The 17,863-nt window shown below is 41.6% G+C and overlaps 3 protein-coding genes across 8 annotated transcripts in view; 2 read left to right on the forward strand and 1 right to left on the reverse strand.

Moving 5' to 3' along the window:
- The window catches only part of LOC109402506 (probable phosphorylase b kinase regulatory subunit beta), a 28,759-nt gene extending 23,869 nt beyond the window's left edge, over positions 1 to 4,890 (reverse strand). For all 6 annotated transcript variants that reach the window (XM_062849419.1, XM_062849417.1, XM_062849415.1 and 3 more), the window contains exons 1-4: positions 4,731 to 4,890; positions 4,542 to 4,660; positions 4,239 to 4,374; positions 3,280 to 4,181 (exon numbers count right to left, since the gene is read on the reverse strand). In XM_062849419.1, the coding sequence (XP_062705403.1) occupies positions 3,280 to 4,181; positions 4,239 to 4,374; positions 4,542 to 4,660; positions 4,731 to 4,756 (1,183 nt within the window). In that variant the 5' untranslated portion in view covers positions 4,757 to 4,890. The remainder of the gene's footprint in view (positions 1 to 3,279; positions 4,182 to 4,238; positions 4,375 to 4,541; positions 4,661 to 4,730) is intronic.
- Positions 4,891 to 5,610: 720 nt separating this feature from the next.
- Positions 5,611 to 17,863, forward strand: part of LOC134287518 (piezo-type mechanosensitive ion channel component-like) — a gene marked incomplete at both ends in the record, with an annotated part of 43,398 nt that continues 31,145 nt past the window's right edge. The window contains 2 exon segments of the mRNA XM_062849422.1: positions 5,611 to 5,971; positions 14,333 to 14,773.
- Positions 12,640 to 13,793, forward strand: LOC109402475 (3-phosphoinositide-dependent protein kinase 1). The gene is made up of 2 exons (XM_019675162.4): positions 12,640 to 12,805; positions 12,874 to 13,793. The coding sequence occupies exons 1-2, from the start codon at positions 12,640 to 12,642 to the stop codon at positions 13,791 to 13,793; spliced, it is 1,086 nt and encodes a 361-aa protein (XP_019530707.4).

Consider the following 17,863-nt stretch of genomic DNA (forward strand, 5'->3'; position numbering starts at 1 on the left):
ACCTAACTGTAGGAACATGTATAACTCAAATACATCGTTTTATGATTGTCGTGAAAAATTTTCCCTGACCATCAACAAAATTCCCTGACTTTCGAGGCCCAAAAATAAATTCCCTGATATTCCCTGACTTTCCAGGTTTTTCCAGGTAGTGGACACCCTGCTTCTAGCAATTTGTTCAAAAATTTCACCGAAAATTCTGCAATAAATTTACTAAAACATTTCCCAGAGAACTAAAAAAATCAGGTCCCCCCCCCCCTAGACATTTATCCAGAATTTTCTTCTCATTTTACACCATTTCAGGTACTTGTAGAAGTTTATTGTAAAACGTGACCAGAAAATAAGCAAGAACTTCCAGAATGTTGCCAATTTTTTCCTAGGATTTTATTTTATATGGCAAAGAAGAAAGGTTGCGATTGCTTTTATTCTCATGCTTTAATCAGGGCCATCACGTAAAGCAAAAGAAGAATATAAACCCCGATGCCTAGGTATTATGCGACCCGTGCCGAAGGCTGAATGGTTGAGGGGGTTTAGAAAATGCTGAACCGCGAACGGAGCCTATGGTACACTAGGGCAAATACCCCAGAGAGCTGCCCTTACTGCGCTACGGCGGGGCACTTGTGCAGTGGACTAAAAATGAAGACCAGCTACTCAGTATGTAGTTCAGAAGATTGAAATATCTCCGCTAAACATCGATTTTCCGGAGGTCTTGCTGAGTATAAAAAAAATAACGAGTATGGTGAAATAAGGATCATTATCAGCCCCCAAGAATCTCTAGCAAAGGAAGGGGTAATCGGCCCCATTCACAAGAAAGGCGACCATTTGGAATGTAAGAACTTCAGGGCAATCACTATTTTGAATGCTGCCTACAAAGTGCTATCCCAGATCATCTTCCGTCATCTGTCACCTAAAACGAACGAGTTTGTGGGAAGTTATCAAGCCGGCTTCATCGACGGCCGGTCGACAACAGACCAGATCTTTACCGTACGGCAAATCCTCCGGAAATGCCGTGAATACCAGGTCCCAACGCATCACCTGTTCATCGACTTCAAGGTGGCATACGACAGTATCTAACGCGCAGAGCTATGGAGAATCATGGACGAAAACGGCTTTCCTGGGAAGCTGACTAGACTGATTAAAGCAACGATGGACGGTGTGCAAAACTGCGTAAAGGTTTCGGGTGAACTATCCAGTTCATTCGAATCTCGCCGGGGACTGCGACAAGGTGATGGGCTCTCATGCCTACTCTTCAACATTGCTCTAGAAGGTGTGATGCGACGAGCCGGGCTCAACAGCCGGGAAATGATTTTCACAAAATCCGGCCAATTTGTGTGCTTTGCGGACGACATGAACATTATTGCCACAACATTTGGAACGGTGGCAGAGCTGTACACCCGCCTGAAATGCGAAGCAACAAAGGTCGGACTGGTGGTGAATGCCTCAAAAACAAAGTACATGCTGGTAGGCGGAACCAAATACGGACGCGAACCGAACCGAACGCGGACGATCTTCGGCGGTGTGCAGGAGAACGGTGTGTGGCGGAGAAGGATGAACCACGAGCTCGCTGCACTTTACGGCGAACCCAGCATCCAGAAGGTGGCCAAAGCCGGAAGGATACGGTGGGCAGGGCATGTTGCAAGAATGCCGGACAACAAACCTGCAAAGCTGATGTTTGCTACCGATCCGGTTGGCACAAGAAGGCGTGGAGCGCCAGAGAGCACGATGGGCGGACCAGGTGGAGCGTGACCTGGCGAGCATTGGGCGCGACCGAGGATGGAGAGCGGCAGCCACAAACCGAGTATTGTGGCGTACTATTGTTGATTATCACACTCATTCTTGTTTACGGGCGTATTCGCTTTCGAACGTATTTGGTTCGTTCGAATCCGTAGCCCATTTGATTTTACTGGCGTAAACGAGAATGCGCACGATTTACGTTCGAAAGTGGATTCGATCGAAAACAAGAATGTGGGTGTACACGCAGAAAAAAGCATGGTAAAATCAAAAATATTTCAGGTAAACTCAAATAAATTGTCAATTTGTTCTGGCATCAAAAATAAACGGCGGAACGGGGGGCTCTTCCATAGGTTTTGTAGAAATCAATATGTAATTGAGTTAGTTTTAAAAAATAATATTTTAGTTTTAAATATTTTATCAGTTTACCGAATAAACATGAATATTTTTGTTTCAAACGAACGAAATTTGTCTCCGTGTATTAGGTCTGAGCAAAAGAGATCTCAACATCTACACCGGTCTAATATCAGGACAGGACACTGCCCCTGCAGGTACCATCTTATGAAAGATCAGAGAAATTCAAACCTCAAATTGTCGCTTCTGTGAAGAGGAGAGGGGAACATCAGAACACCTAATCTGCTAATGCAGTGCACTAGCACATCGTAGGTTTAAAGTTCTTGGCAAGTCTTTATTAGGTTCTGCTAACCCCACATCTCCACTAGATAGAAATGTCTTGCCCAGTGAATCAAAATACAACCATCGCGCAACAACAAGGGCAATGTCGCAACCTGAATTTGTTGCGACATTCTACCCAATGCGACATAGGTTTGTCCCAACTTGAACAGAATAGAACAAAGATCGTGCACCACGAGTTTAGAGACTTTGAAGCCTTCCATTGTGATTTTCGAGCGGTAACTTCGAGTCGGTAAACACTGCAACGCTGCCGAATATGTACCTATCATCAAAAAGATTCGATTTTGGGTTAGTAATAATTGATTATTCACGAGTTGAAAAGTACGCAACAAATTCAGCTTCCTTTTTGTCTGCAACAAAAAAATTCGCGATGATGTCATTATCTGTTAAAAGTTGGGATAAAGAGTAATCGCCGCGTCTTTTTTTTTGCTTGTTTTGTGCCCCTTTTATCTGACAATATTCTCTTCACTGGTCTTGCCATTTTGCTGTCAAAAAAAGAAAATGTTACAAAAATGTTCAATACCGCTGCTCTCCTTGCCAACGGCGTGACATTGCTGTCATGACATATCGGTCCGGAAAATAAGGCAAGACATTTTTTCTAGAGGAGACGTCGGGTAACATATGGATCTTATCCCCTAAAGACGTAAATGGCTTTATAAATCTAGTTGCGCCAGAATGGGGGAATCACATACTGTAACTCAGGATCTCTATTCATCAATAATAGTGGATCTTGAGTTCGGTCGGTACCAAGGTTATATCAGTGTTACTGAGTTAACTTAGCAGTTCAAACATCTGGATCTTCACCCGACAAAAGAAAGAGTGAGCATTTTTGACTCTAATCATCTCACTTCAACTCACCTCCATTCAAATCCGAGTGCATGCACTTCCTTAGCTCCATCTGGTACTCCTCGATCTGCTCCAAGTTGTTTTTGAACACCCCGTCGATGATCATATACGTATAGAATATCGGCCATTCGCACTCGAAGTTTTCAAAATCCTTAATCTCTCCCTTAGTGTAGTATCGTCTGGTTTTGTCCTCCAACCGTGACAAGTACCCATCGCGGCTAAACCGCTTAAAACCCTTCTTGCCACGCAGCCGTTTGATCACATTGTTCTTGGTCAAATCTACCAGCCGATCTTCGTGCGAAGCAAAAGCCGGAAATGACAGCGTAGGGATTAAAGAGGCGTCCACTCCCTTCGAGCTGGACTCCCGAGGTAGCATGGTTTCGAAGATACTGCGATTTCGATTGTGCGCATCGATGTCTACGTAGACAACACTCCACGAGGCACCCTTCTCGCCGAACAGATTGCATCCATTGATGGCCTCCAGCGCCGACTTGGCCATTCCGATCGAAGAGGCGTGAATTTCCGGCGTTCCATCGTTGTACTTGGAACCTCGCTCCCACATTCCGTAGTCCGGCGTCCGGTAGGCACGCTCCACGTAGTAAACCAAGTTCTGCACGAAGGCCACCTCGTCCTGGGTGTAGATGATCTGCAGTCCCGACGATATCATCTGCACCAGGAATATGAGGTAGATTGAGACCACGTCGATCTGCAGGTGATTGTACTTTTCGTCCGAGTAGATTTCCTCTCCGGTGTCCAGGTGGAACTTGCAGTGCAGTGCATTGATGGCGCATTGACGCGATTTAAACTTCTCCACCCGGTGGGCTTGTTTGATCCAGCATTCCAAAACTCCTCGCATGCACTTGACTGCGGATTGGCCTAATTCGTACGATTTGCCACGGTCATCATCGATTCGCCTAGAAACAAAATATGCCAATTAGGATAAATTAAGACGATTTAGCAACATTTCAAACCTGTATGCTTGATACAAACTCCAGATCGAAGCGGCACAGTAAACGCTATCACGGATGCTTCCAACTTCCCGATCGGTGCTCAAAACCGGAAACAAGCCGGTAATCGGACTTTGGAACTGCAACAGTTGCCGCTTAACTGAAACAAATTAAAACCAGTTAAACTCCCAAACCAAAACAATGATAATAAAACACTTTCGCTGCCGCTTGATTCCCCTTTTTAACATTCAGTCAAGGACGAATCAATCAAAGCGTAGCGAAGTTGAAATTGAAAGTGGATTTCTGCGTGTCCAATTCCACACTTACCGATCCCATAGTAAATATCCAGCTGTTTGACCGTGTCCTCGTAGTTGGAAATCTTCAGGAACTGGTCCAGATTCATGTCGTCCAGACTGGGCTGCCGGGCGACGGGTGTTGCCGGATTGCTGCAAAGATCCCAGACATCGCTTAGCATGAAAACACATAAATCTCCACCAACTCACGGGAAATACTTACACAACGGAACGCTCCATGGTGGTCATGGGTGCGATTTATGGTTTGGGACACCTTTTCGGACGATTAATTGCCAATGAACGCGTAAAATCCGGATTATTTCGTTCGAAACGAGCCGAATTGCGACCAAAGATGATGAAAATTTTGCACTGAATGACACGACTGACGTTTCAATGTCATTTGCGGGAGAAAAACAAACCAAACCGAAGCGAGCTCTGGTGGAAACCAGAGCAAACAGTGCTGTAAACAAGTGGACTCGTCAGAAAGAGGGTAACAACTTCAGTCATAGGGTGCAATGAAAACTCGAGCATTGTAAACGACACGCCAGCTGAAAGCCGAACGCCAAACAAAAACAGCTGGCTTCGCTCGGGCCTGGTTCGGGCGGTCGGTTCCGTTTTCCGTTACGACTCGCCAGCCATCGTTCGTTCATAACCGAGTTGACTTACGAGCGGCGCGGACGTGTTTTCGCGTTCGATCCTCCGGCGATTTAGGTGTGCTATTACATTTACCCAATACCTTCGAAGTGGAGTGTGGGGTGGCCCGTTGTAAATAAAGTACTAATCACAACCTGTGCCATCAGAGAGTGCCACAGACGAATACGAATCGGAGAAGTTGTGCGACGAAAACAATAACGCGCGCGTGGTGTTTCCTTCCATCATCCGCCGAACGGGAAAACGCGAAGAAATTTTCATAAAGGTACAAAATTAGTGCTTCGTTGTTGTCAGAGTGGGTGTTTCGTTGTGATAAGACGGCGCGTGGAAGATACCTTTGCATTAGAAATCATTCAATCGGATCGAAGATTACCTACAACAGAGCTGCGAACAAAAGAGAATGAAAAGCCGCCCGGTCGGCAGCCGGTAGGAAGTGATGCAGCAATGTGTAGTGGATGCGGATGAGCGACGATTGTTTTGATTGCCAGAATGTTTTCGCGTTGAGATGGAAACGGGAACGAGTGTGTGGATTACCTTTTTTATTTTGGCAGTGGTAGTGCGAGCTGGTGACAGAACGGTTCTTACCTGCTGTGAATGTTGATGAATTTGCATTCTTTCAAAATAATAAATCGTTGTTTCACGTAGTTTGCTACTTATTTTACTATTCAAAAGAGTGTGACATACAAAAACAGAAAGTTTGCTGTAGGCAGTTGCATTCCACATAAAAAATCTGAAGGCGAAGCTTGTGGTGTCTGCTTCACAGCATTGTACTATTTATAGACGTCATATTCATCCATCTGTGAATAAAACACGGTAAGCAAAGATCTATTTATCGTATGTTAAGAGCTTGTATCTTTCGATCATTTTGTTACAAATATTTACATTTACAATTTACATTTAATTTAAAATTTACACCGCTGTTTTTATACTTCATCGAATGATATTCCTAGGCTCCTGCTGTCGATTTTGATTCTAAAAAGTAGCAAATATTGATAAGTCTTATTTATCCCTTCAAGATGTATTCTATAATTTCACCTAAGATTGTTTTTAATGCTTTATGATTTGCTAGTTTTAGCATTTTAGCATTTCTCCTCAACAATGTTTCATATTCCAGTATCCTTGACATCATGCAAAGTAGCAACTAAAAGGTTATCGTTTACAACAAAACAGCATATTACAATTACAAATTTTTTGACTTTCAGTCAAAATTTGTGATTCCTTGCAATGGTGTCCCGTTACGCAGTACATATTTCTTGATTTCTTTCGAAGTAAAAAGGTTCAATTCCTAATGAGTAAGCATAAATTAAACTTTCTATTCAAATCTATGGCTATAGATTTTGAGCACTTGTGCGGCTTCAGAGTGAACGTGTAGCTCATTGACTGTGGATCCCGTTTCGGAAATGTTGCGGGAGATGATTACCTACGGTGATGCGTTTGAACAATATGCGGCAAGTGATATTTTGATTTGTTTTGCTGTGAGGTGCCGGCAATTGGTGCGGGTGCCCAAGTAGACCGAAACCCTATGCCGAGTGGATTCTGGGGTAAATCTTAATTAAGAGACTCCAATGTATTTCTAGGGTGTTCTGAAGGAAATGCTGACACTTATGAGCTGAGGAAATTTGCAGTTTGACTTTTAGCCTGATAAAACAAGCGGGTCAATCTACGTTAGGCGGAATTCTACTGGTATTACGACGGAAATCGTGTGGAAAACCTTGTTTAATTTTAAAAAACATATGTACTAGAGACGTACTTTGGTATGACTTTGAGGAAAATCGGTGGGAATTTAATTACGATTCCGGTGAGAATTTCCATTAGTGTGTGTAAGAAAATTAAAGTGGTATTCTGGAAGTGAATATCACTAAAACTTAAAAAAACTATTGGCACAACTGTTGGAGGAAAACCAGAAGTTAATCCTGGAGGAATTCCTTACAAAACTGCTAAAGGAATTCTTTGAACAATTTTCGGAGGAATTCCTCAAGGAAGTCCTGAATTTCCATATGGAACTCCTAAAGTAATTTCATCCTACAGAAATTTAGCAAAAAAAACCCTGAAGTATTCCCATTATAAACTTTTGGAGCAATCCCGAAAGGATTTCTGGGATGAATCCCAAAGCAAATTTCCGGAGAAATTCCAGAAAGAACTCCTGGAAGGATCTCGAATGGAATTCCTGGACTAATACTGAAGAAATTCCGAAAAGAATCCTAGAAAGTATTCCTTAAGAAATCGCGCGATTAACTGCTGAAGCAATCTTGTAAAGAACTTCTAAAGAAATCGCGATGGAAATCTCGGATGATCCTCGAGAAATTCCTGAAGAAATTATGGGAGAAATCTATAAAGTAACTCCTTCAGGAATCAGTGAAGGAAATTTCAAATGAAATCTCAGAAGCACCTACTTATTAATCTTAGAAGAAAAGCAATCCCAGACAAAAAGGGGTTTTAAATTATTTTTTTATGATTTTATGATTTTTTTCAGATTTTTAGAATTTTACTTCGATACCTTAAATCAATTTCAAAGAGATTTTTAGATATCACCTTTTGACAGCTGGGCGACTACTTGACTGCTCCGCCCTGTACAAAATGCGACGAGGGATGACTCGACAAATCGCTCCCATACAAACTTGAAACTGATTTTTAAACAGGTTCCCGGGCACCAAAAATCATGAAAATGTGAATTTCAGCTCAGTTTGGCATGCAGATTCAGAATATGGAATTATCCCAACACCGCTAAAGAAGCCATTTCTGGAAGCAACCGGTGACGGAACTTCTGAAGGAATCTTAGGAAGAGTTCCTGCAGGAATCTCAGAAGAAGGAATCCTCCATATAAAGAATTAAGGGATTCCAGAGTAAACTTCAGGAGGAATCCTACAAAGAACTCCGTAAATAACCCGTGAAGGAACTCCTGGTAGAATCCTCTGAATTTCAAAACGAAGAATTCCTGAAGAAACTGTTTGAGGGATCCCAGCAGGGACTCCTCAAATAATATCAGAAGCAACATCTTACGTACACCTGAATGAAAGTCTCGGATGAATGCATGAAAGAATTCCTGGAGGAATCACAGTAGAAATATCTGGAAGGACCCTGAGGGGATTTCCTGGATGGATCTTACAGAATTCCTGGAGAAATCCCAGAAGAAACTTCTGAAGGTATTTTTGATCAAATCTTGGGAAAATCCCGGAAATCGGAAAAAAAAATCCAAGATGAAACCTTTGATTCCTCAAAAAAAGAATTTCTCAGAGTTTTTTTAGGATTCCCTAATTTGAGAATTCCTCCAGGAGTACTTTCTGAGAATCACACAAGAGTTCCTTCTGATTTCTCTTGGAGTTCCTTCTTGAATTCTTCGAGCACTTCCTTTGAAGATTTCTCAAGGAGCTTCTTCTGGGATTCCTGTTGTTGTAGTTGTTGTTGTCCTTTCTTCTGAGATTTCTCCTGGAACTGTTTCTGCGATTTCTCCAGATCTTTCTTTTGGGATTCCTCCTAGAACTCCTTCTGGGATTCCTGCAGGATTGTTTTCAGGTCGAGTTTCATCTAGGAGTGCTAAATGAGTTCCTTCTTACATTTCTCTAGACGCTCCTCAGAGAATTTTTCTTCCTCCTTCTGAGATTTCTTGAGCTTTTTATATCCGTCAAAAGAAGAATAATAAAGATGTTGACAAGTCCAAGGCTAGTCAGTCTTTGCTGTGTGGTCCAATGACCACCAGTATTTATGCTACCGTAGGTAGACAAAATGAATCATACCTAGACATTTAGGTACTGTTATGAATAGTATTCCATGTAGTTAGATATTATATTTACACAAAAATTGGGTAGTTACTACAGAGCTATTTATGGGATTTCTCCATAAGTTTCTAGGACGCATCTAAGAGCTCCTTAACGGGAAGGCAGTCCTGGTGGTATCCCTGAATTCGTAAAGGAATCCCAGGAAGAATCCCAACAAAAATTGGGGAATCTCAGAAGGAATTACTATGGGAATCTGGGAACGAATTTCTGGTAGAATCTCGGAATGAAATCTTGGAAAAATCGCTAAGCGAATTCTTGGAGGAATCTTAAGAACAAATCCCTTGAGAAATCCTGAAACTTCCGGAAGAATCTCAAAAGGAATTCCTGGAGAAATTATCCGAGAAATTTTTGTGCAAAACCATGTAGGTCCTGAAAGAATCCCTTAAGGTTGAAAGATTCGTCATTGACATAATCGTCATAATTGAATATTCGAAAGCAGTTTTTTTCGCTCAAAACATAAATGCTTGTATTAAAAATGTATTCACTGTAATCCATTCTGCATGCGCAATAGAGTGAATACATTTTCACTGCGGAATTATCAACATTGCTTTCGATTTTTATTTAGTAATTTTGGTAGAAATGTGTATTCTTTGTATTTAAATATCTGAAGATATTGCTGTTAGGATTCCCGATGAAATTCCTAAAGAAACCCACGAAGGAATTTCTGAAAAAAGTTCTGGGGGTCATCGGAAATGGCTTGAGAGTCTAAGCTCTTGCGTGAAATTCTAGACGAGTCTTTGCAGGAATATCTGAAGAAAAAACTAGGGAAAATTCAATACCATATTCTTTCCGAAGAAATCTTGGAGGAATCCCAAGAGAAACCTCCAGGAAATCCATAGAAGCCATAACGCGAAATCTATAGAGAAATCCTGGACAAATCCCTTGAAAGATTCCTGGATAATTGTTTGAGCAATCACTGAAATAACTTAATGCTTCAACATTTTCATTTTCTTAAGAAATTCCTCGAGGATAATCCCTGGTGGAATTTCTGGACGAATCCCAGCAGAAATTCCTAAAGGACTCCTATGAGGAGATTTTGAAAGAATCACTAGGAAAATCCTTAGGTAAATTCCTGGATGAATCTACGGAGTAATTCTAGGAGGAGTTATTATAGAAATCCCTACAAAAATTGCTACATACATCCCTAGAAGAGATCCTATTGAAATTCCTCAGATGCAGAATTAGCAGCACAAACTTCTGGAGGAACTCCAGCAGGAGTTTCTGGAGGAACCCGAAGGAAAACTTTTTGACGTATCACAGGAGGAATGCGTGGATTTTTTTTTATTGAGATATCGCGGAAGAATTCTCTTTAGAATTCCTGGAAAAATCCCCGTAGAAATTCTTGGAAAAATCGTGGCTAGAATTTCTCGAAAAATTCCACTACGAATTCCAGAAAGGTTCCCAATAGGAATTTTGGGAAAAATCCTGAAAAGGCTTTGTGGTGGAATCCATTAGAAAAAAAATGCTACGAGAAATCTCTGGAGGAAATTCTGAAGAAATCCCTGGTAAAATCCCGGCAGCAACTCCTGAAGTGATCGTAGCAGGAAGTCTTTCACATGAACCTCAGCATGATTTCTTGTAATAATCCCAGCAAGGGACAGTTCATAAGCCACGTACATACACCATTTTTTATCATCTCGGACATCCCCCTTCCCCCTCGTAGACTTTCATTTATACACAAATTAGAAAATGTTTATACATCGTAGACTTGGGCCAGACATCTCATATCGCATATCATTTTTTTTAAAGAAATGCCGAAAAACTACTAGAAATAAAGTTTGTACTTATACTTATAGTGCAAGTATTTTGAGCAACATTTCAGCATTTTGAAAACTGTGTTTAGTTTTACAAAATTGCAAAGAATTCATAATGGTAAAAAAACGTAACACCTAGAACCATTACCGTGAAAATTCATCGCCAAATTAACACTACCATCACCTGGTGGAAATGTTTCACGAAACACTGCGTTGTGAAATATCGTCAACAGAAGGCGCTAGTGTGAAACGTCAAACGCAAAGAAAACCGATGCGCGCGCCTCTGGTAGTGAAAGCCACAACTATGAAGACTTGAAATAATCGTTAAAAGCGAGGTCGATGAAAATTTCGCAATTGTTACGTCTGTTTGTCTGTGGTGGTTCGGTACTTTTTTGATGAGATTAGCAGTACGATTTTGGTGATTTCAGTAGTTTCGGTAATCGATTCTACTGAGCTTCAGTGAAGGTAAACAAATTCATTTTTGCCGAACAAGTTTGTGTTCAGCAACTTCAATCTCGTCAAAAAAAATTCCCGAATTCGGTAATCAAAATTAAATGTGCTGACATTTTAGCAAACCCGTATATTTCTCAAAATCAGAAATTGGAAACAAAATTATCACGTGATCACTCGTTAACAACATGACCTTCGGCTGAAGTTCATTATTTGTGCACCACCGCGCGATCTTTCCATATGATCATTTGTCTTACCCTCAAACTCTATAAATCTGCTATCGAACTATTCGATTCTGTTAGGCGAGTTGAACGAACTTTAAAATTATATTGGAAGGGGAATGGCGTTCAGTCTTTGGAGGAATAACTCAAAAACGGATTCTTAAGCTTTCATGAAAGCTTAAGAATCCGTTTTTGAGTTATCCCTCCAAAGACTGAACGCCATTCCCCTTCCAACATAATCACCAACAGTCGAAATTCGAAGAAATTTAAAATTATAAATAATACCTTGCTAGAGTTTTGAGTATTGATTTATTCTTCATTCTCCCACTTCAAGGCAGATTATATTGTCGGCAGTAACTTGTCTTCTTTGTGTTAACACTGTGTCTTGCGCGTCTTTTCCAAGGTAATTAAGCTTCCATGTTAAACGCGAGCCACTCTGATGCTGCGAGTGACATTGCGTTCTGTGTCAGCCGTGTCAGCAGCTGCTATCTTGGTGGTCGCTAGCCGATGCTGACCGAATTCTTTTTAGGGAAACTTGTTGCTCTGGTTGTTGGCAGTAAGGAGCTAGTAGCATTCGTCATCGCAAGGCAGTAGAATGAGATTTAGAGATCACTCCTAACTGACAGTGACACGTGATATGAACATAATTGGAACAACTGTGTCAGAAGGTGTTTTACACCTGTAAGCTTGTTCAATTTTCAGATATGTTCTTGATCAAAAGTCAGAGTTTTTCCCTTTGTATGCAAAGCTCGGAACTGGTGAAGCTAATAGGTAGTGGATAGATATACAGCAGATACCTACAATGTGGGATTTTCCCACGTTTCTGTAAATGTATCGCTTGACTGATTTTTCATACGATGCTTCTTCGCACTAGTCAGCTGTTAGATGTTCATGATCGTGGGTATTATATAACCTTGGCATTGACTATGTTGTGCGTTGGATATGGATTTATTTTGATTTTGTTGATGTCAGAATATTTAAATATATCTTAAATCTTCAAAAACGCATCATATATGAAAGTTAATTGCTTTCAATTTGTCTAATATAGGAATAAACTGGAACAAATATGTATAGCCCCAACTCCAAGCGAAATTCAATTATACAACTTGTTCATCAAACTGTTCCCGGATGTTATTTAGTATTAATGTTAGTTTTGCTGTAGAATGTCGTGCCCCAACATATCATTTTCCCATTCATTTTTCTGTTGCAAAGTTTTTATCGTTTCTTCCGTAGGTCATAATCGCTATTTATTTCATTAGTCAGAGCGCGCGATTTGTGAAATGAGCGATTCCACAGACGAACCCAGTCAACCGTCGTCGAGTGAAAACCATCCTCGGAAAATCAAACGGTGCCCGGCCGACTTCATATTTGGGAAGCAGATCGGCGAAGGCAGTTTCAGCGTCGTTTACCTTGCCAAAGATATCCACACCCACAAGGAATGGGCAGGTAATGCAAACGACCGGGGGTGCAGTTCCGCATTTCGTAGTTTTCTAATCGCGGTTGTCTTGTTGCAGTGAAAGTTTGCGAAAAGCGGCAGATCATCCGCGAACGGAAGCAAGAATACGTGAAACGCGAACGGGAAGCCCTCAACCGGATGAGCGGAGTACCGGGATTTCTGAAGCTGTTCTGTACTTTTCAGGATCCTACGAAGTTGTTCTTTGTAGTGACGTACGCCAAAAACGGGACATTGTTGGGTCTGATGGAAACAAAGCAAAAGCTGGATTTGGCTTCGGTTAGGTTCTACGCTGCTCAAATTGTGCTAGCAATTGAAGAAATGCATGCAAAGAATATCATTCACCGAGACCTAAAACCGGAAAATATCCTATTAGATGACGAATTCCACGTTATGATAGCAGATTTCGGATCGTCGAGAATTGGTGATGCGCAGGTGCCCCAAGCGGATCCCGATGGACAAACTGGGCGACCACGTAGTGGAAGCTTCGTGGGAACGGCGCAATACGTATCTCCGGAAATCCTGCGTGGAAGAGGTTCCAGCGAAGCATCGGATTTGTGGTCGTTTGCATGTATTCTGTATCAGATGATAGCCGGCTTTCCGCCATTTCAAGGGGCGAATGACTATTTGATATTCCAGAAAATCAACAATTTGGAGCTAACATTTCCGGAGAATTTTAGCCCGGATGCCGAGGATTTGGTTCGGAAGTTGTTGGTACAGCAACCGCGAGAAAGATTAGGCATGAAAGATCAGACGCGATACGAGAGCATACGGAAGCATCACTTTTTCGAGGATGTAAATTTCTCCACGATCCGTTCGACTAGCGCTCCCGTTTCGTTGGCACATTCAGCGGCGGCAGATGACAGGAGTTTTTCGGCGGATGTCAAACCAGGCTTGGATGCCGAGCAAATAGCCAGACTGCTAGGGCAAGATTGGTTTGGAATGGGAGCTACAGCAGGAAGCAGTTCGAAATTTCCCTAATTTAAGAGTAAGTTTGTGGAGTAATCGGCAAAGAGGGTGAATAGACCACTGCGAGTGCCATACGAACGTAACTTTTGCAAAAACTGCAAGTAAAATTGGATTTCGCTAGAGGTTGGATTAAGGTTTTTATTTTTGTTTCAATACATACAAACTCTCCTTCAAAATAAAGGGGGATGGTTGAAAATTGAAAACAAGAAATCGTGCAACAACTTTGTTACGATGTTCTTGTTTTTTTTGGTGTAAAACCCCATACAAAGTTCACGCTAGAGTAATACGAGTTGTTTTGAGCAGTGTCTTTAAGTATTTCACCAGTTTTTTTTTCTTCTGGAAGCCTTTCCACAGTTGTGTATGTTCTTGTCTCGAATCTAAAAAAAATCTGTCGAAATCTGTTCATTTCATTTCATCCATTTCATTCATCAGTCATCAATAGCACCATGTGGGCGTTTACTGACCCTGTTCGCTATCACCAATCGCGCAAAACACGTGCCACACATTTGACTAATATGCATCTCCGGTTTTCCTTTTTTTTCTGCTTTCAGAGATTCGCAATGCACTGGAACCCACGCCATCTCTTCCGACGACCTTCGGCATCATCCATCTTGTACACAGCTTCATCACCGTGGCAAACAGCAATTAGTGTGTAACGAAGTGTGAATTGTTTATAGTTTCCTTGTTTTGCAGTGTGTAGCTAGTAATGTTCGAGAATGAGAGCGAAATTGCCTAACTTGTTGAATGTAAATAATAGTTCCCACATAGACGACACTTAAACACCGTTGTTTCGTAACGTTATCGGAATCGAGAGAAGCTAGTGAGTTAGTTCAAAGTGTCCTTGTGCAAAAATAAGAAGCTTATCATTAGTCTAGTGAAATGTATTAGAAAAAAAATGATTTCAAACAAGAAGCGTGCATCGTGAAACGCATCAAACTCCAAATGGATTGAAGTCTCCCGTCATCCAACAACATACAGTTAGTTCAGTTTCGGTAAGTGGCTTATCACATCACTGGTCGTCCCGGCTTAACTCGGCTTATCGCAGGTTTGCGAATTATGACGAATAGCGCTCCTCTGGGAGCTGCCTAGCGGCGGTCATAAATCGACCTTTTTGTTGTTATCACCACCGCGCTAACACCGACGACGGCGAATTGCTTTGATTAGATTTGTGTGTGTCATAAAAATCAGAACCGAATGTGATTCCATGAATGAGATGGGCGGTGGTTTTGTTCAAATATTTGATCGGGGCATCAGACAATCGAATTAACCTCTACTAGCGGAGGACGCTACGCATTGCTCGTTTACTGGCTCCCGTATGCGTCTGCACGGAATGATTTACATATTTATTTTCGCAACTGACGGACTATCTCAGTGCTAGAAGATTTACTACCGATACAAACCTAGAGATGAACGCTTCCAATCTTCGGAGTATTCTGTTTACCAAATGACCCAATTATCAAAAGAACCTCTTTCTTTCGAAACATGGAAGCGCTCCGTATCCGTTCCATGGAAATCTATTATGCATAGATGTCGAATGTTTACATTACCGCGGGGTAAATCCAGATCAACGACTCACTCCACCGAACGGTGTTTGGTTGCGTGATTCGGGCTGTCGAACGAAAATTGGAAATGATTAATAGATTACTCATATGCCTCCGCCATGTATGTATTGGATTGATACAACAATTCCATATTTACACATCGATGTTCAGGCTGGTGGCATCAATTTGGCTGCAGTTCACTTCAACTGCACCAACCTAGGGTAGATGCCATGCTATACGGATCGCGATTAGTGTAAAACACGTGCTCGCGATAGTTCCACTATGCGTCTGTTTCTGCGCTAAAAATAGAATTGTAGGGCCTCCGGTTGTTTCGACGCCGGTAATCGTTTACACAACATGGATCAAAGAATGATTATCAGCCTGCATGATATGCTCCTGTAGGTTAATCGAATTTGATGACGATGTGACAAAGGGATAGTACTATGAATCAGATTCCATATTGTGTTATGAGAATTGGAACAATTGGAACATGTCTACATATGTGAATAAAACATCAGCTGACTAAGTTGCATCGCAGAAGGGCGGATTTCCTCGTGGTATCATCGTTGGCACGCGAGTAAATATTAGTTTTACTTGTGGTTGTTTTGAATTATTGCTACTGCCGCCGCTAGACAAGCCTAAACTTGACTGCACATGCGAAATGGCTACGGATGATTGCAGCGTGCAGTTTGTTTATAAGTTGTTTCAGATTTAGAGTGTTTGTTTATTTGTTTTCTACATTTTAGATAGTTTTTTGCAGACGCTTCCTATTCTAGTAGTATTCCACATGTGGCGCCATTTATCATTAAAAAAAAAATTATCTATTCTAGAGCAACATAGAGGAACTTACGTATTTTAGATAGTTTTGTTCTCTTCGTCATGAAGGGTTTTTAGAAACCTTTTGAACTGAAAATTGGCTTGAGGCCTAACCAAGATGAATTATATGACCAAGTTTCAGGCAATTTAGCCGACAACCCTAGGATTCTTCTAGGTACTATTTCTGAAATTCTTCCAGAGATAACTTCCTGAATTTCTCTAGAAATTATTACCGAGATTTATTAGGAACGAATTCCCAAAGGAATCCCAGAAAAAGTTCCCGGATGAATCCACGAAAGAGTTCCGGAAGAAATTCCAGAAGCAATTCCTGTCCAGAAGATATTCTCGGAAAAATCCCTGAAGGAATTTCCGGAAGAATCCCGGAACCGATCTAGAAAATCAAGCCCAGAAACAGAAGCTTTTTCCCCCAGTGTGGTGGCGCTACGTAGATGATGTTTTCGCCCCGGTGAAGGAACGGTACGTAGACCAGACACTTAGCATGCTAAATTCACAACATGAAACGATCAAATTTACGTTTGAGAAGGAAGTAGACAGAAAGTTGCCTTTCTTGAATCTGATGATTAGCAGAAACGAGGATAACACTTTGAAATTTGAGATTTATCGCAATCCAATTAGCACAGATCGGTACATAACATGCGATTCCAACCACTTTGGTGCCCAAAAGCAAATCGCCTCTCATTCTATGGCTCACCGGCTTTACAATGTACCGTTGGATAGCGTAGAATTCAAGGAAGAACAAAATCGAATTTACGCTGCGGCCGAGGTTTGGATACAACAGAACTTTCGTAGACAAAATTCTACAAAAACACAAACGCAAAAAACACCGTCAGAACATAACAACGCTGGAGCCAATAGCAGGACAAACAAAAAGGATTAGCCTACCGCTCTACCCTAAAGTAACCAACCCAATAAAATCCAAGCTCCAACGACATGGATTGCAAGTAGTGCACAAAAGTGCCAACACGTTACGTGAACTACTATGCAATCTGAAGGATAAGGTTCCCCCGGATAAGCAGTCAGGAATTTATGAAATTCCGTGCTGGGACTGTCCAGCTGTCTACATAGGGAGAGATGAACCAGCCCAAGGCTGAAAGTCTCTAAAATAAAGCGAATTGAATTGTCTACATAGGGCAGACACGCCGGAAATTCAAAACCAGAATTAGGGAACATAAGAATGCCGTTGACACAAACAAACAAAACGAATCCAGCGTGGCAATTCATACAGCGAACAGTAATCACAACATCAACTGGAAAGAAGCGAAACTGCTCAAATGTGTTAACAAATCTTCGCATTTGAATGCATGGGAGTCCATGTTCATCACTGAGTCGAAAAAGCAATTGATGAATGAGGATGACCCTCCCATCGCATCGTGTCTCTTCGATCTAGCAGACTTGACGATAGAGTAACTACTCTTCTTTTGGACGTATGCGAACAACGTACGAACACAACGCAGTCAGTCGGACATTGTTCTGAAGATGGGCTAGATCTCGCCCGAAACCGGTCGACAAAAGGTATTTTTTTAAATCTTTTCTTGACGATTGTAAGAACGATAAGTAATTGTCTTGTGTCGCGTCGCGTATTGTGTGTCCCGGAAACAGTTCTCAAAAAAAATCCTGGAAGAAGTTCCTGCAGGAATCCCTGAAGGAGTACCCGGTAGAATTACCATAAGAATCCCGGAAGGAAATCTTTTAGCAATCCCAGAA

Source organism: Aedes albopictus, chromosome 2, assembly GCF_035046485.1.
Source record: "Aedes albopictus strain Foshan chromosome 2, AalbF5, whole genome shotgun sequence".
Taxonomy (NCBI): Eukaryota; Metazoa; Arthropoda; class Insecta; order Diptera; family Culicidae; genus Aedes; species Aedes albopictus.